At 37.5% G+C, this 26,358-nt stretch overlaps 1 protein-coding gene across 1 annotated transcript; it reads left to right on the top strand.

Annotated features, from left to right (window-relative positions):
- The first annotated feature begins 1,627 nt into the window (after positions 1 to 1,627).
- On the top strand, positions 1,628 to 26,358 carry LOC103053146 (V-type proton ATPase subunit S1-like protein). The gene is made up of 7 exons (XM_025169429.2): positions 1,628 to 1,737; positions 18,658 to 18,698; positions 19,739 to 19,800; positions 22,358 to 22,590; positions 23,506 to 23,556; positions 24,343 to 24,586; positions 25,988 to 26,358. Exons 1-7 carry the CDS (start codon positions 1,643 to 1,645, stop codon positions 26,288 to 26,290), a joined length of 1,029 nt encoding a protein of 342 aa, XP_025025197.2. The 5' UTR covers positions 1,628 to 1,642; the 3' UTR covers positions 26,291 to 26,358.

The following is a 26,358-nucleotide window of genomic DNA, read 5'->3' on the forward strand; positions in this document are numbered from 1 at the left end:
TCAACAAATGGCTTAGGACCTGCTTGCCTGAACGGTAACTGCATGCCTCAACTCAGAGGTTAAATGATTAAACCAGAGGTGTACAACCAATGGTCCTGGGATGATATGAGCCTTCCAAAGACTATAAAGCCCTCCAAAAGTTGCTGTCAAATTATAACTTCTAATGTGATGAGAAAATCTCCTTCAACTGGACTTGGCTCCAATGACATAGATCATTTCCCCAGTAGTCATTTAGAAGCATTCTAGCGTCATCCAACCATCATTGTGCCAGAATAATAGCAATGAAGGCAGCCTTTATATTACTTCAGTGATGGCTAGATGTTCTATAAAAGCAATATAAATCACCAGAGGGGAAATGACAGTGTTATGGAAATGGTTGGAACTACAACAGAGAAAATCAAGATTTCACCAGGTCTTATCTTATTGTGTTACAAAGCCAAAATGTGTCTGAGTGCTCCTTTATTAGGCACATGGATGAGAAGATGACAAATGAAAGACAGCATCTGGACACATCCTTCTCAAATTTCTGTGAATAAGGCAGGTTTATTTGCACAGAGGTCTGGAAATTCACCAAATTACTCCAATAAGAGTTTTACTGTGTCTTCTTTTTTAAAAAGAGTATTTTCTGCTTGGTTTGTCATCAGGTGCTAATTTGCTATCTCTCTTTGTTTTTCTCATCTGGGATTTCATTATAAGACTTATCAAAGAATTGTATTTTCAGGTTAAATTTGATTGGCCTCCATAACCATTTCTTTTTTGCATGATCACAATGGCAGGCAGAAACATTAGCTCTGGAACAAGTACCAAAGTATTTTTCATATAGTATTTTCTGGATCTCATCCAAATATTTATTGATTAATAATGCAAACTATTAGACTGCCAAAACTTGCCCTGATTGAGACACAGAGAGAGAATGGTTGATTTTACCAAGCTCAGGTATGTTGTCCTATCTCATTTTGCTCTCAGACCACAAGAAAGGACAGAGGTGTTTTAATGGGATGGCATAGAAAGTTTATTCTTCTGCTAGACAGGGACTCCAGATGGATCATGGAAAGTAAAAGTGAAGCCATTCAGGTGCCACCAGTCCTTCTCCATGCATTGGCCCTTTCTGAATACCTTGCTATTCAGTTGTTTTGTGCAGGAGATCCCCAATAGTTTGCCTTCATTTTTAGAAACCTCCTTCTGATCCATTTTCTTCCCAATAATCTCCAGAGTAGGAAAACATAGATAAAGAAACAATCCAATGATCAAACAAATTATACTTCAAGTCCATGCATACAGAAGAATGAGCATAACACTGCTGACATGTAGCCTCAATTTAGACAGCTCTAGTATTAAAATATACTTCTGTTAAAAGATATCTCTTGTCTTAATAGTTCTTCCTCAAGTATTCAACTGTAGCTAATCCTTCCTTGATCTGAATTTTAAAGCACAAAAGGAAGGTGACTGTACGTTCAGTAGAAAATGTCCAAGACAGCCTCTTATTTTGCATAGAGAATACATGACAGCTCAGATGGTGCTGAGCACTGCTTCCTATTGGATGGCTCTGCTGTCTGTCTCTGGCTGCTGAAAATATTGGCTCTTGTTTCCTTGCTACACATGAACAGATGTGCTGGGTCTGGAGGGTCTGATTTATTTCTCAATGGAAAGCAGTGCAATTTTTAGATTTTTATTTCTCCTTTTCTGCATAAGATTTTCAGCATCCATGGACCAAATACGTGGAAGAATGGAAAGGAGGTCAGTGATTTTATGAGTGTGTGCAAAAAGTGTGGGGGCAGCTGAATGAAAGGTTTATGTTTGTGCTTTGGAAGGTAGTAACCATATTAGTAGATTTCTCAGTCATATGTTGACGATTAGGGAGTTATTTGGTTTCTGGCATTGCACAAATCACAGAGAGGCAAACTGCTTTAGCATTCAAGATTGCTTTAGCATTTACTTAAAAGCAGGGCTGTTAACATCAATAGAAGTTCTCTTGATAAAACTGTATTATAGATGAGAAAATAAACAGTCCTGTTTTACACAGTTTTATAATTAAAACTCAAAAGCTATGAGAGACATTAATCTCTGTTGCATTTCTCATTGCCATGGTGGTTCGGTTTCCTTTGCTTCCGAACTGTTAATAATAGAGATATAAATAAAATAGCGTAGGTGTAAAACATACAGCCAGAAACAGTGCTGATGACATTGAAAAAAGAGATTTAAAAAAGATGAAATGAAGCTTATAATATGAATAATGATGGAAATTCAGGTTTACCAGAAAATATGCAATCTCATTCTTGTTTTCTGTGCTACAATACACAACTTCATTTGTGCAACATAAATCAATCTCAAATATTTCCCCAGGGGCTTGAGTTGAAGAAAGTTACAATTATAGAAGGGAAAATAGTGGCACAGAGAGATGTGTTTTGTTTCACCCTTAAAATGCAGGTCAGATTCAGATGGGGAGGCTCACAGCTGTGCCTTTAGGGTAATGGGCAGATGCTTGTATTAAGTGATCTGTAGTTTGGCTAACTGATGAATTAAAGCGTACTGTAGCATTTAGTTTAGAGTTAGGGTTATATTGTTGGCTCATAAATGCAAGCAAGGGAAAAAAGCCATGTGTGTGATTTGTGATGTCTTATCTAATTAATGCATTACATTTGTGTTCAAAATCTGTCAGTGTTAAGTAAAGTATTTCTGAATATATATTTAAGTCTCTGGGATGTAGGATTTCTCCAGTTCTGCACTCATGATGTAATTAGGATCAGAATTAGATGCAAGTTAGTTTTTCCTCTCTCTTGTCACTTAATAATCCTTAGGGTTTGGCATGATCAGTCTTAGGGGTGGTAATTGATTTATTGCAAAAGTCATTGGGGAAACTGATGTTTTCAGTGAAGAAGTTCTCCTCTCTGTAGAGGGGCTTGGTAGTGGTTTTGTTGTTGCACCTGTGTGGAACTTGTTAGTTGGGACTTCTGCCTTTGTGTAATAAGGCATCACTGACATGAAGATTGACAGCACCATCCTGTAGAATTTGAATGGCAAGCAGACTGATTCAGTGTATTATTTTTTTCTCAGAAAATCTGTTATTAATGAAAAAAATCTGTTGACATTAAGTTCTTCTGACTGTGTTTTCCCAATGTTCAGAATCTAAATCAAAGTGGATGCTGGAGAGATTCTTGGTGTCCTTTCCTTACCTTTGACATCTATTGCTGTTGTGGTCTCCAAGTCTGAGCAAACCTGAATGTTTTTATTTTATTTAGGAAAGCACTTTGTAACCAGTGGTCTTTTTGTTGTCCTAAGCTGCATGATGTCATTTTACACTGAAATATCATGGGCCTGAGTTTTAACAGCACATTTGGCCATCCCCAAGTATCAAAGAGCTTAATTTTCTGCAGCAACAGCATCACATGCTAATGCCAAGCATGAGCTTTACAGAAAGGCACATTTCAGGAAGGCAATCTTTGGGCATTTCTTTGTTTTAACCAGTAACGAAAGGTACTAGTTGGTAAAGGTCTCTAAATAGGTCCTGATTTCCAGTCTCAAGAATCAAACAGTTGTACACTTAGATTCTCCCAAAATACAATTCTCAATGCTATAAAAGTTACTAGTGATGCTGAACCCCTGTACTGTATTTGTAATGTGGTAAATATTTTGGGTAGACATTTAGAGCTTATGAACTTGATCTCAGGGGCACTTGCTTTCCCCCATTCCATTAACCTGCTTATCCTTTAATTTGGCTGCCTTTCTATAAAGTTACCCTGAGTCTGAGCTAGTATACAGTATTCCCGGGTTCCGACTGCTTGTGCTGTTCAATGGCATTTGTGCAATTTGCCACCTATTTTTTTATTTTATTTTTTATTTATTATTAAATTTGTATGCCGCCCATCTCCCCCCAATGGGTGACTCTGGGTGGCTCACAGTTAAAGTCAGAAACCTCATCAACAATTAAAAATTCCCCCCAAAAATAGTTAAATAAATAATCCATTAAAAATCAAATCTAAAAAACAAACCCTGTATATAAATACTAAAAACATTCAAGATGATGGGGGGGCAAGGTCAATCACCCCACAAGCCACCTCCACTGGTGCGAGCCCCCATCTGGCCCCCAGGCCTTCTGGCACAGCCAGGATTTCACCCGTTTCCTGAAGGCCATGAGAGTGGGGGCACACTGGACCTCGGGAGGCAGATTGTTCCATAGGGCGGGGGCCACAGCAGAAAAGTCCCTCTGCCTAGACCCTACTAGTCAAAATTCCTTGACTGGTGGGGTCTGCAACATGCCCCTTCTGCTGGACCGAGTGGAGCAGGCTCAAGTAACTGGGATGAGATGGTTCCTCAGATAACCTGGTCCTGTGCCATGAAGGGCTTTAGAGGTGATGACCAACACCTTGAATTGGACCCGGAAGCAAACTGGCAACCAATGCATTCTTAGCCCCCTCCCCCAACATTAAAAATAACAGATGTTGTTTTCTTGTGACTTACTTATCACCAGGTCTTTGGTTCTACAGTAAGTGCCCAAACTTTCCAATAGCTTTTTTTTTTTAGATTTTTATCCTGCCATTATTATTCCTGCAGTGAGGCACTACCTTGACATGGTTGTGGGGCTTGTGTGCTCCTAGGAGGATGAGAGCTATGCTTGGTTGGAGGTCCAACCATACTGGATAGGTCTCATCAGAGGAGCCATGAAGTGTCTCTCCCATAAACAACAACAACAACATTAATAATAATTTATAAATGACTGAAGGCAGCAAAAATACCTAATACCCCTGCCTCCTATTTTCCCCACAACAACAACCCTGTGAGGTGGGTTGGGCTGAAAGAGAGTGACTGGCCCAAAGTCACCCAGCTGGCTTTCATGCCTAAGGTGGGACTAGAACTCAGAGTGTCTGGTTTTTAAGCCAGCACCTTAACCACTACACCAAACTAGCTTTTGCATTTAGCATAGAAGAACCATATCATTTGGACACATCAAGAGTCCAAGCTTTCTGTCACCAATATAGGTGAAAAAAACTGTACAAAATGTCATTAACATATTGAACAAGAAAGAGGCCAGAACATACCCAAGCTTGATTTCTTTAGGTATGGATTCATATAGAGTCCCAGCTGTGATTACTTTAACTTTTAGTGAAGTATTTTGAATCTGATATAAAAGTAATTTATCTAGATTAGTATTACCTAACTTTTTCTACCACAAACCCAATTAAAATCAAAAGCTATCTTCAGGTCAATAAAAATAAGTCTATTTTTTAAACATGTATTTAGCATATAAATAAAGAAAAAGCTAGCTGTGAACAATATAGTCAGAAACTTCAAGGAATGGTTAATGGAAATAGAGGCAGAGAAAATGCAAAGTAATTTTAATAGAATCATGGAGAAAATCTATCTATGTGGTTGCTAAGAGCTGACAACGACTTGATGGCACATCATCAATCAATCGATTTTAATGGAAATCATATGTTGTTTTAGTTAGGGCTGAACCAGGAACCTTCTACAGCAGTGTTGTCCAAACTTGGCCACTTTAAGATGAGTGGACTTCAACTCCCACGGCTGGCTGGGGAATTCTGGGAGTTGAAGTCCACTCATCTTAAAGTGGCCAAGTTTGGACAACACTGTTCTACAGAGTGAATGGAATTAAAAAATAAAGTGCTGAAATGATTTGGGATGAAATGGTGGAATACTGGAAATAGTATTTTAGTGGTGGTGGAATACTGGAAATAATACTTCAGCAATTTGTGTGGGAATTATCATAATAGGTTACAGAGTGGATTTGAAACAGATGATATAAATGTTAATGTCCAAGAAAAAAAACCATGAAAATGAAGTCATAAATAGTGTGAGAACTGAAGAATGCTAAGGCTGCAAGGTGTAGATGGTATAACTGGAAAAATACTAAAATATAGATGTGGTTTGTTTATGGAGTGGCTGTGAGTTAATGGGGGAAAGGGGATCTGTGCTTGATGATTGGAAGAATATTGCTCTCATAAGCAAAGGAAAAGGAAGCAAGAGTGCATACCAAAAACTAGTTTGTTAAGTGGGCTTATGGAAACGTCTGTCAAAATTCTCATCAAAAAGTATGAGAGTTGACAAGGAGCAAAAATAGTGAAGGACAGCGTGGCTTTATTCCAGGGAAGGCATGTACAGATCAGATTCCACCCCCCACCCCTTTTCAGTAGGTAATTAAGAAATATATGAATGTGAGAAGGTTTATTATATGAGAATTTAGAGAAAGCATATAGTATGGTGAATAGGTTTGTACTATGTAATACTTCGCACATATACAAAGTTGAAGGTTCATTGTTGAATGTGTTAAAAGTGGTATATGATGCAAGTAAAACATGTATTATAATAAATTGAATTCTTAGTGAACTGAGAAGGGAATAAAAGAAGGATCTGTGCTCCTTCCTTGGTTGTTTATTGTAAGTATGGATAAATGTATAAGGAATGTTTGTAGTGACATAAGAGGTGTGTTGGCTAGGTACATTAATATGTGTATACTTCTGCATGCAGATGATTCTCTGTTGTTGGCTGAGAACATGAATGAATTGCAGTGAATATTAGATAGACTGTATGATGCACGAGGAGTATGGATCTGAAAATTAATATATCAAAGACCAAGTAATTGTGTTTGACAGGGAAAATGGACTGGCCAATTACGAGTTATACAAAAATAGTATAAAACTAGAACAAGCAAATGAATTCTAGGTAGAATGTTTACTAAAGACAGGAAAACAGATCAAAAAATGTTAAGACTTGCAAATGTATGTAGAAAGATAGTGGATAGCATTTGATCTCTTAACAAGGAATGTTGAAAAAAATGAAAGTGATTATATAGCATATAAAAATATGCTTCTGCCCATTTTGTTTTTGTTTTATAATAACTTTATTAAATTTTAAAAAAAGAACAGTAAAAACTAACAAGAAAATAATATTAAGAAAAAGAATAAGAAAAAGAGAAAAGAGATTAGCAAAAAGGGATAGTAAAGATCAAGAGTGCAGAAAAGAAGAGACAAAAGAAAAAGAAAAAAAGAATTGACTTCCAACCCTCCTTGCAACAGATATAAGTGACAACATACATCAAACTCTTGCTCTAAATTTACAACATAACTTCCATTATTTCTATTAACCCATATGGTTTCTAATCATCAAATCCATAGAACATAATTTCATTTTTTTCTGTTTCCCGCAAAAAGTCCAAAAAAGGTTTCCAGTTAGCATTAAAATTACACAATGTCTTATCTTGAATCAAAGCAGTCAATTTTGCCATCTCAGCCAACTCCATCAGCTTCACCATCCATTCCTCCACTGTAGGTAGTAACTTATCTTTCTACCTCTGTGCATATAAAAGTCTTGCTGCTGTTATCATATATAACAACAAAGTTTCATACGTTTTTTCCAACTGTTTATCCATCAAGCCCAAAAGGAAAGTCTCTGGTTTTGATTGAATATTAATCTTTAAAACCTTCTGTATGAAAATTGATATCTCATACCAATTTTTTTTTTTTTTTTGCTTTTTTACAAGTCCACCAGAGATGATAAAATGTCCCTTCTTGTTCCCATTTCCAACATACGTTCAAAGCATCTTTGTACATTTTAGATAATTTTTCTGGTGACAAGTACTAATGATACATTATTTTATAAAAGTTCTCTTTAAGATTATACCACAATGTGAATTTCAGTCCTTTCTGCCACATATTTTCCCATTGTTTCATCTCTATGTTGTACCCAAAGCTTTTAGCCCATTTTATCATACAGTCCTTAATTTGTTCATCTACTGTCTCTAGTTTCAAAAAAAAGGTTTTACGTCTTTGCGATAACGTGTTCATCATTAGTACATAATTCTGCTTCAATTCAGTCATACCATATTCAAAATCATAAGTCCTTTAATGTATTTTAAACCTTTCTTGTAATTGTACATAGGAAAACCATTGACACATGTATCCTTCTGATATCAATTCTTCTATTGTCTTCAATTTAAAGTCCCTTTAAATTGTTTTAAATTGTCGTTAAATTCTTTGAGAGAATTCCAATACATCACCATAAGTTAACCATTTATGTTTAGTTATCATTTCTCTTCTATAAAAAACTTCTTGTGGTGAACCATAATGGAACCTTTGGAGACAACCTAGATTTGTATCTGTTCCAAATTTTCATTATGCACATCTAATAACATGATTTCTAAAATCTGCATTAACTTTATCATACCATAAATAGCCATGCCACCCAAATCTTAGGTCATGCTCCTCTAGTTCCAAAAACCTCCTATTTCCCAAAGTCACCCACTCTTTCATCCAAACCAAACAACAAGCTACAAAACACAACTTCAAATCTGGGAGACCTAACCTCCTCTTTCTTTAGCATCTTGTAAAACTTTGTACTTAATTCACAGTTTTTCGCCTTGCCACACAAATTTAGATATGTCTTTATGCCATTGTTTAAATGGAACATCAGTTGTCCCAACAGGTATTATTTGAAACAAAAATAACCTTCAGGGTAAAACATTCATCTTAATTACAGAAATTCTTTTCAACAATGACAATTGTAGTTTTTCCCATCTTAACATATTTTTTTTAAAATTTCATTCCACGTCCTAACATAATTATTTTGAAACAACAATTACTATTTGTCAAATTTACCCCTAAACTTTTAACCTTTTTTTTAATATTAAAACCCATTTTATTCATCAATTCTTGTTCTTGTATCCTCATATTTTTCACTAACATTTTAGTCTTTTGTTTATTAATTTTAAAACCAGCCAAAATTCCAAATTCTTTCAATTTTTTCATTAAAGCTTTGATCCTCTTCAAGGGATCCTCCAGCACCAACACCAAATCATCAGCAAAGGCTCTCAACTTATATGTCTCTTTCTTAATTTTTATGCCCCTTATCTTGTCATCTCTCCTTATATCTCTATTCAAAACTTCCAAAACTAAAATAAACAACAGGGGAGACAATGGACGAACTTGTCTTCTTCCCTTTTATATCTCACATGATTTGGTTAAGTCTCCATTCACAATAATTTGCACTTTCTGTGATGTATAAATCGATTTCACTCCTTCTGTAAAGTTCTTTCCAAAATTCATATCTTCCAAAACTTTAAACATAAAAGGCCAATTGTCAAAAGCTTTCTCTGCATCCCAAAAAATTAATGCAGCTTATTTTTCATTGTGCTGTTCCAAATATTCTATAATGTCCAACACTGTTCTAACATTATCTTTTCATTGTCTTTTAAGTTAAAATCCACATTGATCTTCGTGAATAAATTCTTGTAATATAACTTTCAATCTATCTGCTAAGATCATCGTGAACAACTTATAATCATTATTCAATAATTATATTGGTCTATAATTTTTAGTTAGATTCAAATCTTGTCCTTCTTTAGGTAATAACGCCATATTAGCATCTTTCCAAGACTCTGGCATCCCACCTTCCATCAATATAGAGTTCATCATAGATTGGAGCGGTTGTAAAATTTCATCCTCAAAATTTTTGTAGCATGATCCCGGAAGCCCATCTGGTCCTGGTGCTTTACTTGGTTTAATCTTTTTAATAGCTTCAGATACTTCCATTATTATTATAGGTCCATTCATAATCTGTCTTTGTAAGTTTTGGCAAATTCTGTTTTTTTAGGTAGTCATCTATTTTTTCCAGAGAGAGGTCCTGTCTTTTATATAAATTAGAGTAGTACTGATGAAAAAATGTATGTACTGTATAGTCCATTGTCTCTTATTACAGTATCACCCTCTTGAAGTTTCGTAATCATTTTCTTTTCTTTCTCCTTTCTTAACTTATACGCCAACCATCTCCCCGGTGCTTCTGCCCATTCTGTTGCGTGGAAGAGAGTTGGGCATGTTGTGAGAACACAAAAGTAAGTTGAATGCAATGGAAACGGTACACTTAAGAAGTAGGTGTGGTAAAACAAGAAGAGGTAGGATCAAGAATGAATGGGTGATGAATGCATGCAGAAAGTGCAAAAGTGAGTGACCAGTATGAAAGAAGTATGTTTAGGTAGTTTAGTAAAATAGACAGAATGAATGGGAACTGAATTACAAAATAAGTATTTGAAAGACAGAATAAAATAGCTTGAGAGGAAGGAAAAGACCAAGAAAGTCATAGTTGGGAGGATTTGATGAAATCCTCAAAAAGAATTGGTGAGAAGAAAAGGTCATGTAGGAAGAAGTGTACGGGCATGGTGGAGCAAGAATAGAAAAATATGGAAATATATTATAAATGGTGTATCTGTAAACTACACTTGCTTTCTTGCAATTGTTTTCTGCATTTAATTTCTCTGACTTGCTATCTTTTTCTCCTTTATTACACTTTCTTTGATGCTGTTTATACCAAAAATTGGATAATGGGATGTGTGTGTGTGTGTGTGTGTGTGTACACATGCACACGTGCACACACACATACTTTTCAGGCCCTAACCTTTTATCTAAGCTTCCTTCCAAACAACCAGTCTAGATGTTCTTATCTTATTAATAGACACTCATTTAGTAACTAAGCATTTACAATCTTTTATACATATAATCTTATTTAATTAGGTATTGCCCAGAGCATAGCCGTCCCAAAGCTGTTCATAGAACTAAGCAAATTTCAGTTTGGCTGTTGAGAGAATTAGGGTAGGAATTATGCACATCTCATACACAGATAAAGAAATATGATAAATCAAGTAGGGTTAATGTTTACATTTAGTTTTTTTTTTCTTGAAGTTCATAACATATGAATCTTGGCTATTTATGGATGATGAATTCTGTGAAATGTTTAGACTGATTTTTCCTATTAAGGCAAAAATCTTTAATGAGCATTATTCAGAATTTGCAATGAAAGGGACAAGGGCAGGGGAGATAGAAACCCTGTACAGGTAGTCCTCAGTTAACAACCACTCGTTCAGCAACCATTTGAAGTTTTGAAGGTGCGGAAAGAGTGATAGTTACATACAACTGATCCTTGAAATTCTGGCTGTCCCAGCACCTTTGAGGTCACGTGATTGTGATCTGGGCATGCACTTATGATATGGGAAGGTTGCAAGTTGCTTGGGTAAGTCTCCCCAACCTGCGCGCCCTTCCCAGCCCCACTGCACTCCCACTGAGCCTTGCAGGCCACCCACACACCCTCACACACCCTCCCTGAGCCTCGCTGAGCAGGTGCTTCACCTCCCCAGCCACTTGCGCACCCTCCCCCACCCAGCAGCAGCCACCCCAAGCCCTGCTACACTCACGCTACACCTCCCTTGCCACCTGCACACCCTTGCGCACCCTCCCCAATCCTTGTTGCACTCACACCATGCCTCTCCATCACTCACGCACCCATGTGCACCCTCCCCTGCCTGCCAGCAGCCACTCCAAGCCCCGCCATGCTTGCACCATGCCTCCACAATCACTGCACACTCCGTTGCTCCCTCTCCCACCCAGCAGCAGCCACTTGCCTGCCTGCCAGCCTGCTTGCGAGCTGCCTGGGACTTGCAACTTCCTGCCGGCTTCCCCCCTGATTTTGGTTGTTGGAAGCCAGCAGGAAGTTGCGAGGCAGTGCTCGCTTAACGACCCTTGATCCTCGCTTAACAACAATGGGGCTTGCAGGGATTGCTGTTGCTAAATGATGTGGTCATATGACGTTGCACTTTTCAGCCTCATTACTTAGCAACGGAAATTCCAGTCCCAGTTGGCTCATAACTTGAGGACTACATGTAGAATGGAGATACACAACTGTCATTGGTCTGAAGGCTGCACTAGCCTTTGAACTGCATATTTGGGGGGGGGGGATATTTAAAAAATGTAAAATAGGTGGGGACAAATACAATTAATATTATGTTTAATATTATTTAAACATTACATTTTTCTTTCTCTCTTTTGCACACACATATACACATAAAGGGATCCCCTTGATCTCAATTGATTCCTGAGTTTAAAATGTATTAAGACTTAACATGACTCTGCATTCCCCATCACCTTTTTCATACATGTAGATACTGTACATATAAAACACATATACAAAGGACATGGTAAGAGGTGGCATGGAGAGAAGAAGACATGCAAGTTCATTTCTGGTAGACAACAGAATTGGAGAGGATACAGATCTGTGCCTGACCCCCACTGCAGCTATACTTTTGGTGATAAAAAATAAAAAGAAGGCTGACAAAAGATTTTAGCCTAATCCAGCCTTCTCTAACCTGGTAGTCCTTAGATATGTTGGAAGTGCTATTCATATGATTTGCACTTGTGCAGCCAAACCCTTGTTTGCGTTTCAAATGACTACTTATGTCAGTAGTCATATAGTAGTCATAAGTAGTCATATAGTAGTCATAAGTCAGTAGTCAATTTTGGGAAGAAATATTATACAGGTGGTCCTCAACTTATGACCATTCGTTCAGCAACCGTTCAAAGTTACAAACGTGCTGAAAAAAATGACTTACGACCAGTGCCCAAAGTTATGGCCGTTGCAGTGTCCCTGCAGTCACGTGATCAAAATTCAGGTGCTTGGCAGCCCGCCCACACATATAGTACAACTGCAGGGGCACTTCAACTCTCCCCACCACCTATCTCCCCTTATCTATGCTCTTTTGCCCCCCTGCCCCCCTGCACTCTGCTGACCTTTGCCGTCTTCTTGCTCCTGCTGCTGACGAGGATGCCTAACTTGGCTGCCAGGCCGGGTCAGGCCGGGCTTTGGCTGTGAAAAAAAAAAAAAGCCAAAAGGAGCCCCAGAGCCATGGTGGGCCAAAAAGCCCTTTGCAAAAAGCTCTTGGAGTGTGGTGCATCAAAATGTCCCTTTGCGCTGTGCTCCTGGGTGGAGCTGGGCTTTTGGCTTTTTCTTTTTTCTCAGCTTGAAGCAAAAGCCAGGCCTGCCCAGGAGTTTTTTGCAAGGGGCATTTTGGCACCATGCAGCTCAGGGGCTTTTGCTTCATGCTGCAAAAAAAGGAAAAGCCAAAAGCCTTGGCTTCCCCCCCCCCCCAAACAGCTGAAGCCCAGCCTGGCCTGGCCCAGAGCCAGGCCAGGCACACCTCATCAGCAGCAGGAGCAAGAAGATGGTGAAGGTCAGCTGGGGCGATGGAGTGCAGGGTGCTGAGGGCAATTGTAGCTGGGACTGGGCTGGGGCAGCTGTGGCTTCCTGGAGTGTGGCAAGCTGCCCCAGAACCATGCGGTTCTGGGGCTGCTTGCTGTTCCACAAGGCAAGGTGCAGGACTGCCAGAAGGGCAAAGATTGGGGGGAAGATAGGCAAGTGGGGGGAGTTGGAGACAGTTCCTTACCTTACTGAGGCTCAGGGCTGGGAGGGACCAAGCCTGGAATGGCTTGGATTGGAGTGGGTACTCGCTTAACGATCCATGATTCTTGGTTAATGATGGCAAGCGCGGCTGCTGGGATTGTGGTCGCTAAGCGATGTGGTCACGTGACATCTCGCTTTACAACCGCATTGCTTAGCAATGTTAATTTTGGTCCCAATTGTGGACATAAGCTAAGGACTACCTGTACATAAGGAGCTCAGTGTGATGATGAACCAAATTCCTAAAACATGGAATTTGTCATTCCCATCAAGAGCTTTGTCTTTATTGAGGGCACAGCAAAGAGGATGACTTTTCATAATTTAAAAGAAACGTACTCTTCTGATTTTAAGGAATGGATCCAGGATATGAGTTTGTTACTTTTTTTTTTTTAAAGTCAGTCTAAAAATGAGAAGATGATGTAATACGTATGATCTAGATTTAATAAGCTTAAGGATAAAATTAAGTGAAAATTGTTATCTATAGTTATTGATGTTTTTTCTGTTTTTTTCTTTTGTCATGTTTATTTTATTTTAATGACTACAATGTATCTAGGTTTTATTTTTTGACTGTAAAATTACTAGTTATCTTTTTCTCTGTCAGGGAGGTAGGTTTTATTATTTTTCACAAAAATGAGAAGATGATGTCATACATTGCTGTATGATCTAGATAACATTTTTAAAAAGCATTGGGGCTAATATATAACTGTACAATTCTAGTAAACACTGCTTAATCTTACAACATGAAATTGTTATTTTCCTTAAAAATGGCTATAAGGGAACATACACACTCATTTTTATATAGTCTAAAAAATAAAGTTCAAAACAATGGACCAGGCTGGTATGTCGATGGGAAACCACTTGAACATCTGGGGGCTGTATGCTGGGTTGGGATATTGAATAAACATTCCAGAAAAAGGCAATGGAAATCATTTTCATATTTTCCCACAAAAATTACATGAAAATGTCCATGAAATCTTTAGGAGCTGAGTTTAACTTGAAAAAGATTTTACTTTTATGTAAAGATTTATTGTATGTGCCTGTCTATATGATATTATCTTTGTAAAAGATAGAATTTGAAACACCTTAAAAGCATTTAAAACATAGTTTGGACTTGGGATTGAAATGCTCTGTAAATATCAGAAAACTATTTGATCAGATACGAAATATCACATTTCATGGTGTCACTACTCCCAACAAGATATACTGTAATTGGTTATTACATCTTTCACCTCTTTTTATCCTGTAAACCAAACTGATATAATGAAGGTCACATAGTTAATTTAATCTGTATTGCCTCAGTTCAAGATTGCCATTTTCTAGTGATTACGCAGACCTGGGCTTTAGGACTGTGCCACAATTCTGATTTGAAGGGGAAAGCAAAGGACTGGAGAATATTTTGGCAGCCGCACCAACATTCTGGAACTTCACTTCCTCACTTACAACCTTCTGGAAGTTCAGAGGCCTTCAGTTTGTTATCCCCCTTGCTGTTTTATCCTTTTCTGTTTTAAATATTTTAAATATCTTTTCTTGCTGCTTTTGTGCTTTTTGGATACTATTTCATGTAGTATATATTTTGGTGGTTCAGCTTAAAGTTCTTACTGTTGTGAACCATTTAGCATGGGCTAAGTGGTACCCAACATTTTAATTAATGAAGAAATATTCTAGACAGCCCATTTATAAAATGAATGCCTTCAAGCCATAGAGAGCTTTTCCTTTTTTACCTTAGCATTTCCTTCCCAACAAGTTTCAGTAGCAAACTCTTGTCCCTCTTCTTCATTTACTGGCACCTAAGTTGGCAAATGTGCTTTAAAACACAAATCATTCTTTGTCACAACAGGCAGTTGGGGCCCTCTATGTTTGTTCCATCAGATGTTCCATTGCATTAGATGGATTTATGGGCTTTGGGGCTTCAAATGTTTTTCTGTATAATAAAAAAGTGGGAAGAGATGAGAAATGTGTACATAAATATAATTATACTTTGACACTTCAGTTTAAAAAAGATCGGTGTGGTTCCTGCCAGAATCCTGAACCTATTCAGAAAGAAAAGGCAGTTCTATAAATTAAATGGATGTACGTACATTGCTTCTTTATAGTAAAAGCATATGCCCTTATCATGCCAAAGCCACTGGCATGGCATTACTGAAGGGCTTTTTAATTCTCTGTATTCACTAATCATTCTTGGCAACAAGGTTGCACGGTGGATAGATGGGTGTCATTATGTGGTCTTTGTTGAATGGCAACTGATACCTTGAACTCTCTATGTTATGGTGTTTCCATGTTGTGGGATATTGATTCTGGAGACTGGAACCATCCACATAGGTAGGGTGCTGGTGGGGAAGAAATACTTAATCTTTGCCTTGCCAATGATTTTTCTTCCAAATTGCCTCTTCCCAATCTGTTTTTCTCTGTAAAGGGAAAAATATCTGGGGACTTGTAGTTTTTGCACTGATGTGAGAAAACTGTCTGGAAGATCTGAAAGAACTGCTCCCCCTTCCTCCAGCTACTAGAGAAGAGATGAGGCACCCCTTTCCCAAGTCCATTGTTCCTGAAGGCTCCTGTGTCTGTTTTTCATTTTTTGAGAAAGTTCTGTGAAACTCCGGATATCTTCTCTATATTTTAATCCTTTGCTCTATGGACCAAAATGCAGCAGATATAGGACAGAGGGAAATATTATGTCTGACTGGTTTCTGCAGTATAAAATGATCCAGCAAATGTCTTGAACTACAGGGATTTGATGCTTGATTAAACATTTCTGCCAAATATACTTGGATACTGAATACAAGCTCTTCTAAAAACCATACAAGCATGTAAATACATTAAATGTTCCTAGATCCAATGAAGATGTGTTTGGTGGTTTATGTATGAATGGGGAGCATAGACACATTGAAGTGCTCCATCCATAATATTGTAAATATCAGTCTATGTTGTGGGAGAGGGCTTTCATGTGTAAACCTGGACACATGAAATCCTGGTAGGCATTAATGCTATTTGTGTAGATGCTGGGGAAGGATGGGGGAGGTGTTATTTGCATGTATAATATTAGGAGGAACTTTTCAATGTGGCCATAGTCCCTGCTTCAATGCTGAATGTGTTAATCATGCACCCATCTGATTTGAATGCTTCAATGAGCAAACTAAGGTTTCTTTGTGACTCATCTACTATCTGCTTTCCAAGAGCAGAAAGTGTGCTGATTGTCTGTGTGTGTAAGCTTTTCAAAGGCTTGGAAATTACTCTCGCCATTACACTTCTAGCAGAGTTAAGAACATTTCATTTGGAGGCATATTTAGCACTTCGTATGCATTTTCCTGCTGAGAGAAGAATGTTGTTAGTTTGGCATGAAGCTTGGTTTCATTTTCTGATGGTTGTCTGGGAAGCATCAAAACTGAAACTAGTGATTTTGTAACAGTTGTTTAAGGGTGCAGCATATCCCTGGTGGGACATATAAATGTATGTTTTCACATAATTTGTGAGAGTTTTGTATTTTCACACCATCTAGGTGTCATGTGAGATAAGCTTTAAGATGTGGTGTAAAACTCTGCATAGTTCCAGAAAGCCCATGAGGGACTTTAATGTTAACCTCAGCTGTGGAGCAGCTTCTCCAGTAGCTCACTCAGTCAGATGCTATGGATATGTCTATCTTTGACAGCTCCAGCCAACCTAGTTAACCATACTAGTTTTAACTCTGGTGTACTTTGTGGGTTTTCAGTTGTCTTGTCTGCTGTGCATTAACTATCTAAAACATGAATGTTTACTAATTAAAAATAAATTTACAAGCTTTAAGTTTCATGAAGGTAAAAACCTACAGTCCTACGTATGTGACCAGAATTGCTATTCCATGTAATGGACTGATTCGAAAAATAGCAACGGGAATTTCAAGATGACCAGGATGACCTACCAACTCCTGGATTCCTGTCTAAGTTAACTTGGAACTAACAAATAGTTGGTGACTAGCAAAAACAATGTGTGGGCAAGGGAAGTACAATGATCTTCTAAAATGGCAAAGGTTTCAAACCCTCAGTGATAACTATGGTATGCTTTGAGATACTCTAGTAAAATGCAAACCTTTTATCCATTTAATTATTTATTTTTTATTATTATTTATTTAAATGTATTGGCCACCCAACTCCAGTGGACTCTGGGTGGTATAATATGCATTTCCTAGAAAGCTTGCGTGAGGCTTTTCTTCAGCATTCTAATGTGACCTTTAATTGACAAGCCAATTAAATACTAAATACTGACTAAAAAGATTAGCATGCAGCAGATTTAACGTTGAGTGCCATAACTGGCACAACAGTCAAAAAGACATTCAGCCATTAGCCCAAAATGGCTGCCTCCCTTGACCTAGGCTGCTTTTCTAGCTGGGAATATAGCATCCACCAGCTGTCCATTACACAGCTTGAGCTCTTGCTAACTACGTAAGCTTGCTTTTGCATAAGAGACCTACCAGCTTATTTAACCCAATTTTCTGGGTTTACATGGCGAATTGAACCCCACCTAGAGTGGGTTCTCACAAGTTTGCCTAGAAAGTGGTTGGATAGCTTGTGATGCAATGTATCATAAGAACCCAGCCAATTTTCTCATTCGCCATGGACAAGAAAGTGGGAATAGGGAGCTTTATATTGCATCACTCAGCTTTCTAGGTCAGGAAGTTGGTAGAACTGGAAAAAGCCATCAGTACTTACTGTGCTGCAGCAGGCTGAGCTGTTCCCAGACCCACTGTATGTATTTTTGCTACCCCATCCTTGAAACATAAAATATGGTGAAATTTTCTCTTTTCATTTGACTTCCCTTGTCCCCAGGTGTGAATTGGGGAAGAATTTTGCAACAGCCTTAAATTTTCTTTAAATGCAATAACTGGTCTCTCAGGTATCTACCGGACTCTTCCCTAGCAGAAATCTATATTAACAGCCCTGTCAGTGAGCTTCATGTATCTCCACTGTCAGAAGCCCACCATTTTAGCATGCTGACCCTGAAATGCATTTGCTCACAAGTTGCGTTTGGCCCCCACTTGCTTGTCGTTTAGGAAATCTTTAACAGCATTTGTTAAATGATTTTAAAGCGTATTTAATCTTAATTTTAAAGTATGTATTTAATGTTTATTTCCTGGTTTTGTTTTTAAAATTTTGCCAGTACTTACCTGAGTATTTATCAAAGTGGATAAATATCAAATAAATTAAATGAACCCACTTAACAAACCTGTTCATTTACTAGTTATATAATAGTTATATCACATGAAGCTCCAGTTCTGAATTCAGTACGGGGAATGCTTTCCCTAAAAGAACGTCTAAACTTTTAAATAAATACGTTATTTCTCAGATTATATTGCAGTTTGAAAGTACTAAATACTATCCTTCTTCAGTTTAAGTAAGGTCCAGAAATGTAAAAAAAAATTGCTCATATACTATTTTTGTATCTGCTTTTTTGCAGTTTGTTTGTATTCTCTGATCAAGATCTACTCCAAAGAAATGGTAAGGCCTTAATTGTCTCCCCCAAACTGTCCCTTCCTGGGGGGAAAAAAAAAAACAGAAACAAAACAGGTCCAAAACATTTACAGGGGAGTTGCAGGTGTCCGCAGGTTACCAACACATGGTTTAATTCGTTCAAACATTTTGAACCTTTCTGTTCAGCCAGAAAGATTCCTGCAGTGGCTTAGGTGAGATTAATAACAAAGATGATACTGTGTGTGTTCAGGGATGAATCTAAATAAAATGGAAAAATGGATGAGCAGAGAAGCCATATCAGTTCTTAAATTAAGCAATAGTTCTTATAATGACCAACTGAAAACAGTTCAAAGAAGTGGAACCACTGGTAGATTTAATGGAATGAGTCTGCTTTGTACACTTCTTCTGCTGCACTGGTTGCATTTAGCTAGTATTTAAGGGAGTAAAAGATGAACAGTAACAGGTGTGGCCACTGTGACATCAGAGACCCTTCCTCCTGCTCTCCCCTAACTGACTGCAGGATACAAATTCCCTTTCTCAATTCCTTGGCTGGGATGCCTGAAACAGAAGATAGATAACCAAAGGGCTACATCCTTGAAGTAGTGGAAAGTAGTAGAAAAGGCAGAAGAGGAGGGAGGATGCATTTGTGTTTATAAACATTAGTCCACAGTACAACTGATTTACCAGGTTCCTAGAGAAGATCCCTGAGTACTAAGAACTCAGTTTGTAATGTAATGAAAGGCAGTTGAAGACCGTACCCCTCTGTTTTCTAAAGGTCTATGAGTGACATAAAGATGAACTTATCTTTTTAACAAATACTCTTTAAAAAGTTTGGCCCAAATTATTCACCTCATTGGCCGAGGAAGCTGAGTTAAACTACATCTGGTTGATAAGCTGCTTGCCCCGATACAAAAAATGCACCTCACTTCCCTTTTTAAAACTTGGTGCCATCAGTCTCTTCTTCCATAAAAAGGATCTCAAACATTAAAAAAAGAAAAAGCTATTAAAACTGCCTGTTGTTAGAATTAGTTTTAATTGGAATGTACTGTATGCTCTTTCTTTTGTAGGTCGACGGTATGATGGCAATGTGAAGCCAAAAGTTAATTTACAACAAGTAGCAATTACACAGGTATGGAGGCACCAGGAAACTGGATTGTAAGTTCTTCCATGACAATACTTTCCTTCTGAGTCCTGTAGTGTATCTATGACACTTGACGGAATTATTTTCAGTATTATATATTGTACCTGGGTTGTAAATCTGTATCATTTCGTACATGTACCATTTTTTAAAAAATATTTGATGATACCCAGATAAATTCATAGTATGAGTTGGTCAGTACCTTGCAAGATTTGTCTATCCAGGACAATTTTTACCCTGGTACAAACTCCACTGACTGCAGAAGTAGTGCCACATATCAAGACATAGACTCAAATTTCGATGTTGAAAGCATAACTGAGGCATACTCACTTGATGGTTTTCTGCGAGAAACTCTGGATGGCACATTCATTGGTACTTAGGAACATTTGGTATATATTTTGTCATCCTTGCAAATGTGCTATTCTGAACATCAGTAATTCACAACTTTTCACAGAAAGCACTGTAGAAGTCTATTACAATTTTTTGTTTCTCTTATCAGCTACTATATTCCCCCACATTCAATCTTTGCCTCTGTGTTATTTTCTGCTATGTTGCAATGGCATGTGTTGTCTGCTGGCACAAGCGTGCACAGGGCTCCCTGGCACTTAAAGGCGGTGGGGTTCCTAGATCCTCCACCCACAACTTTCCTTTTAAAACCTCCCACATTTTTGCTCAGTATGCTACCACAATCCAATTTATTCAAGAGAAATCCTCTTCCTGCACTGGTTTAATCTGTGTGGAACAAAACCACCCAAAGTCTTCAACAGAAACAACAATAATGTGGCACATCCTCTGACTTTTCTCAGTAGCTTAGCCAAATAGGCTGTGCTAAAATTTAAGTCCTTTCAGAATGAGTCAGAAAGAAATTCAAACCTTTTAATATGTATATCAAAAGTATGGAATTAATGGGAGTGAAAGACAAAGGGAGAAAGGAGAATTAAAAGGAGAATGAAATAGTTAATTCAAGGAGCCTTATTTCAGTTCCTGCACTCAGGAAAATATATGTAGAACAAAAACAGATAGAAATAGGACACAGTATAACAAAATAAGGAAAAGCAAACAAATTTATAACAGCTCAGATAATTTTTCACTATGAGAAGGAAGGTACAACAAAAAAACGGAGTTTCCCCACCCTCTTTTTAAACCCCACTTGAGAGAGTAGAATTTTATGGCTCCCGATTGGTACTTCAGATCTGATTTTCCTGGACTTTGATGGTCACTGCCAATTTTCTAGATTGACAAATTTAGGTTTGATTGACAGACCACATTTGTGTTTTCCTTCATCTCTTTCATGTCTGAGCCTCTTGAGATGGGATTTTTCTTTTATATTTCTGTTATCTCCTGAAATCTCCAGAATCTCATTTTTCAAATTGGTACCTACATGAACAAACATGTAATTTTGTTTAGATTTTGAGAAATATACATGATTTTTCTCACTCCCTTAACATAATAAAATAACCGTAGTTACCTGTTTTGGAACACCTTTGTAAGAGTTATTCTCCATATTCACCCATCTTCTCCAGGTCTTGAGATAAGATGGTTGTAGAGCTCCCTTTAGTCATGTTTGGATTATTGCCAAGTGTTTCATCCTTTTGACCAACTACAACCTCTTTTTCTATGTATTGCTTTTCTTTTTTAATTGTAAGCCACCCAGAGTCATGAAGGAGTTGGGTGGCCTCAAAATTAGATTAAATAAATAGATAAATCACGTTGTCTTCAAATATGACCATTCTCTGTATTAAGATCACTTAGAATTGTTTTAGTCAGCTATGAGAAGTTGCAAGGTCTTTGTGAGAAATAAACTTGAGTCTCAGTAGCACAAATTCGGTGTCTGAATTAGCTGATGTGTAATAAAGGTCCTGCAGAGAAGAGGCTGTATAAACCTTTCTAGCTAGTTATTGTTAACATAAATCAATATGTCTTATTGTGTCCAAATGGATATAAATTGAGACTTCACAATTTATTATGAACACAACTATTAGTTCACCTGGAGATAATTATATTTATATTTAGCACATTTATTGTACAGTTTCACTAATAAAATTTGCATCATTTCATCCTAGCTGAACTAATTTAAATGATTAGAAAATGTATTTTTTAAAACTGTTGAATGAGCGTTGTCTCAACTGTGATTGGACATTTGTCACAAAAGCTGTCCATATTTTTAGAATCTCTGCTTTGTACTTATGCATCGAGGATGAACAGAAATTATAACTTCCTGCGGTGTTTTACAAGCAGGGCTTGTCTTCCTGTTAGACAGAAGTATAACAGCCACCCTGAAGTGACATACTGTTAGTTGTTTACTTTCTTATTATTATAGCCAGAATCGAGGACAGATTTTTATGCAGTATTCTGATTCTGATTCTGATTATGTTTGGATGGGCTCCATCTCAGGCAACACTATATTTTGGACTAGCCTTGACCACAAGTCACTTATAGAGTTCTACTTTATGTTGCTCTAACTGGTGTCTAGTAATTTCAAGGTTAAGCATTAGTAGTATGTTAAAAGAAGGACACTCACTGTTATTTCTTACTTGGTTGCATGCAGATTGGAAATTACAATGTAAGCACTAAAGAGAATTTGGAGAAAGAATCTGTGATCCACAGCCACTACGGTCCACTGAATGTCACCATTAATGGAAGTCCCTGTATTCTATTCTGGGCCAGAAGGATTGTGATTAAGTTTCAGAACCATACTCAGCTGGACTTAACAGACAAAACATTTGGGGCTCATGCATCAGTGGATGTTGCTGATTCAAACTGCAGTGAAGAAAATGCAATGTAAGATTGTATCCTACTGTAGAGATTTCCTAGGTCTGGAATAAAATTCAAACAAATGTTTTAAAAATCAACAATGCAGTGTTCTTGTGGCAGTGAAATGTCTAGCACTGAGCTATTTTAATGACTTGGAATGTTCCCAAGTATTCTACTTGCTGGAACAATATAGTTGATAGAATGAACGCTTGCCATCCTGTGTCTGCCAGAAAGGTAAACATGCCAGGTTGTCTGTGTTGTAACTTGCAGACAACCAAAGAAAGAGAGAAATAGATTGTGGAATAGATTGAAAAGTAGGAAAAGGTTCTGTGATGTATGAAAGCTAAGGCCTAGAATAATGTGGCAAGATATATTCATGGAAACCTATGCTAAAATCAATTTGAAAATCTTCAAGGTGTCATAATATCCTGTGTCTAGCTGTGACAAATCCAGTTTATTCTAAGCCTGATGGTTGTCTGTTCATGAAATGTAACTGTAACCGTAACTATTCATGAAATGTAGTTGTAATGCAGTTTTACTATGAATGGAATATGGCTATTACTAGATACCCTCACCAATGTTATCTTGACACTCCTAAGTATCCATAAACTGTGAGTCCATAAACAAACATCCCTTTCTTCCAGCATTTATTATGCTATAGGAGCAGTGTACAAGAGAGGTGCCACTCTGGCACATTATGGGGACACATCACATACATTTTCTGCACCAGCTTATGGTTTGGACCACAGGTGTCTGCAAGGGGTACCAAGGGTGTATGTTGTGTCATTACCTGCAAGCTCTGCTCATTTTATTTGTGTGTTGTGATGGCCCCATGCAGCCATCTTAGATAACTTTGATGAATTTAAATTTACCTACATTTTCTCCTCTTGTTTCTTTTCCCTCTCTGAATAGTTCTTGATCTAATTGTTCTTTTCAATCTAGGCTTTCACTTAATTTTGGTGACATTGACAATTTGAAAGGATTTGTTATCAGGTATGTTTTCAAATATTAATCTCCTCAGCATTATTATATTAAAACTGTTATATTAGCCTATCTCCATTATGATAATATTAAAATGTAACCATATGCCACTGTTGCAATAAACGCAGACCACTTTTACAATACAACAGAGGCAAGAATCTGTCAGAATTAAAAGACCCATTCATTCCAATGGAAGAATATCTATTCCCCAGTTGAAATGATCAGGACTTAACAGTGCTTAACGTTGGATGGCAATATCCATAGACACAGGTGAATATGATCAATGTTTAAGAGATTAATTGCAGATGTAATTAGCATGTCACCTGGTACATTGCTAGAGACCCAGCTCAATAGGAGCAAATACTTCTTTATCCTGCACTATTCTTTTTATTTAATCTTATTTCTATTGTCTTAATGTTTTAATGAACTTAATGTCCTTTTATGATTTTTGGTGGTTCTGTTTTCTTATTTAAAGTACCAGGCACAGAAAATTCTCAGGACTTTTGAATTGTTTATCTAGAAATGGATTTATGATAAGGTTGAAAAGGAATATTTGCAAACAGCAACAGCCATCTTCTTCCTTCTTTTCTATTATCCTGATTTTCTGGCAGTTTAGAGGGGACTATTTTTAGTGTTTAATAGGGGAAATTAAGAGTGGAAAGGGGTACTTTCTGGATCAACTAGGAGATCCCATGCAATAATAATATGAAATTGATAAGTCTCCATGGTATTTATTAATATATATAAATAAAAGGTGTTGAGATTTATTGCCATTATTTTTCTGATTTCCCTTTGCAGATTCATTCTGACAAATAGTTACTATAAGCTCTCAATTCAAAATTGGTTTACCTTACACAGAATCCAGCTTATTTACAATCAGTCTGTACAAGCAACATTCAATGCAACACGAATACATGCACCAGCAATCTACTCCTATCACTGTGAACATGTCAGCAACTTGCAGAGATATGATGCACTGCTGACACCCAGCTCTGCAAATGATGCAGCCAAGTACTGGGAAGTTACTTTTATTGACTTTCAGGTAATGTGTGGGAAAACCAACCAAGGACTTAAAGCGAATACTATAGTAATATAGTAATATTGTAAGGATAGATCTGTGCAGTAAGGCAGCTTAAAGAACCTTTAAAGGTAGATTATGGGATTTCAGGTGTAAGTAAAGAAGTAAGCTTTAAATAAGAAAAAGACAGTCCCCCAGTTCTTATTACAGGATGTGCAATGGAAATCTAAGAATTATTTAGAAGACATTCTCACTGTGTGCAATCAAGGTCTCCAGTCATTACGTATTAGCTGTTACACTGTTAGGAGCCTAACTATTGTACTCTTTCAAGATTTATATGTACCTCTGCAGGGTGAACTTTTGAGATTTCATATATAAGGCAAACAGATTGATAAAAGCATCAATAGCCTTCTGAAAACTTCACAAAAGAATGATAGCCCGCCTCCTAAATGTAAATTGGGGGAAAGAACATGAGATGATCTAGGACATAATGAAGTTTGAATTATAATATAAAAGCATTTCATTTAAAGTAAGTTGTATTTACTCTGGCCTAAGTATTCTTAGAAATGGATTTTACTTTACAGTACCCAGGGTTATAAATGCGTTTGCTTCTGAAACTTCTGGCAATACCATGTAGTAGTTACATTTTTCTTACTGTAGTGGACATTGACATCAAAACACACACCCTTTTCCTAACTAGATGTTGTGATAAGATGGCAAAGGCACTTACCAGGATATCTAGTTTTAGCTTTCATTTCACTGATTTGGTTTATGTGGTTTGGGGATGGTTCAATTTGTGTCAAGGTGACACTTCAGTCAGTTGCTGAAATTTGCCAAGAGAAGAAACAATGCCTGTCAAGGAGAAAGCAAGCCTAACTACTCACTCCAGAGCAGGGTGTCTGCAGGGTGTGGTCAGAAAAGTCAAGATGGCAGCCATGACAGTGTGATTGAAGCTCAGCCAGTTTTTATGTGCATTGCACAGAAAGGTTGTCTCTGTATTGAAGCTAAGCATTAATGGGCTATTGAGACTCATTTGAAACTGGAATTACAATTTTTGGTAGTGTCTTGATCAGCCTTATTTAGTCAAATTCCCTTCAGATGTGTTGGTAATACAGCTTTGGAGAATCCTGGGAACTGTTCCCCAACTCATCTGGAAAGTTGGGCAAGGCTTAATTTCTGCAACCTCACACATGTATCTATGTACCAGTTTTCTATCCTGACAAATTAGTTCATTTTCAATTTCCTTGATGACACACCACAATCTCTGCAAAAATAGAGCCTGATTAAAAACCTGAGCTAAACCTGACTTTCAACAACTGATATCGGGGAAAAGAATCTTGATCAACTGTGGTGATCAAAGAATAAAATGCCCTTGGATAGAAATGGCGGGTTGTCTTAATTCATACCATTTGATTCTCTTCACAGATTCAAGGATTCAACATTGAAGACGGACAGTTTGCTTATGCAAAAGACTGTGCTTCCCTCTTCCCACCAGCCATTCTAATGGGTCTAGTGATGTCTCTGATATTGCTTCTTGTTTTAGCCTACGCTCTTCACATGTTGATACACTTGAAATCCATTGACAGACATTATGAATGCAAAGCATCTCCTGCTTATTATCCACAGATGAAAGATATTGATACAGCAGATGAAAAAGAGCCCCTGAGAATCAATGGGCTTGAAACCTATGAACTTAGAAGCCAACAATACTCTAAAATCTATATCTAACCAGTATCTTGGGTGGTTGTTGTTCCCACCCCATGGTTAGACAACAACTAAAAGTGCTTCAAGGAACT

This window comes from Python bivittatus, unplaced genomic scaffold (genome assembly GCF_059951505.1).
Source record: "Python bivittatus isolate LINGU-HERP-01145 unplaced genomic scaffold, Pbiv_v1 ctg000850_np1212, whole genome shotgun sequence".
Classification (NCBI taxonomy): domain Eukaryota; kingdom Metazoa; phylum Chordata; class Lepidosauria; order Squamata; family Pythonidae; genus Python; species Python bivittatus.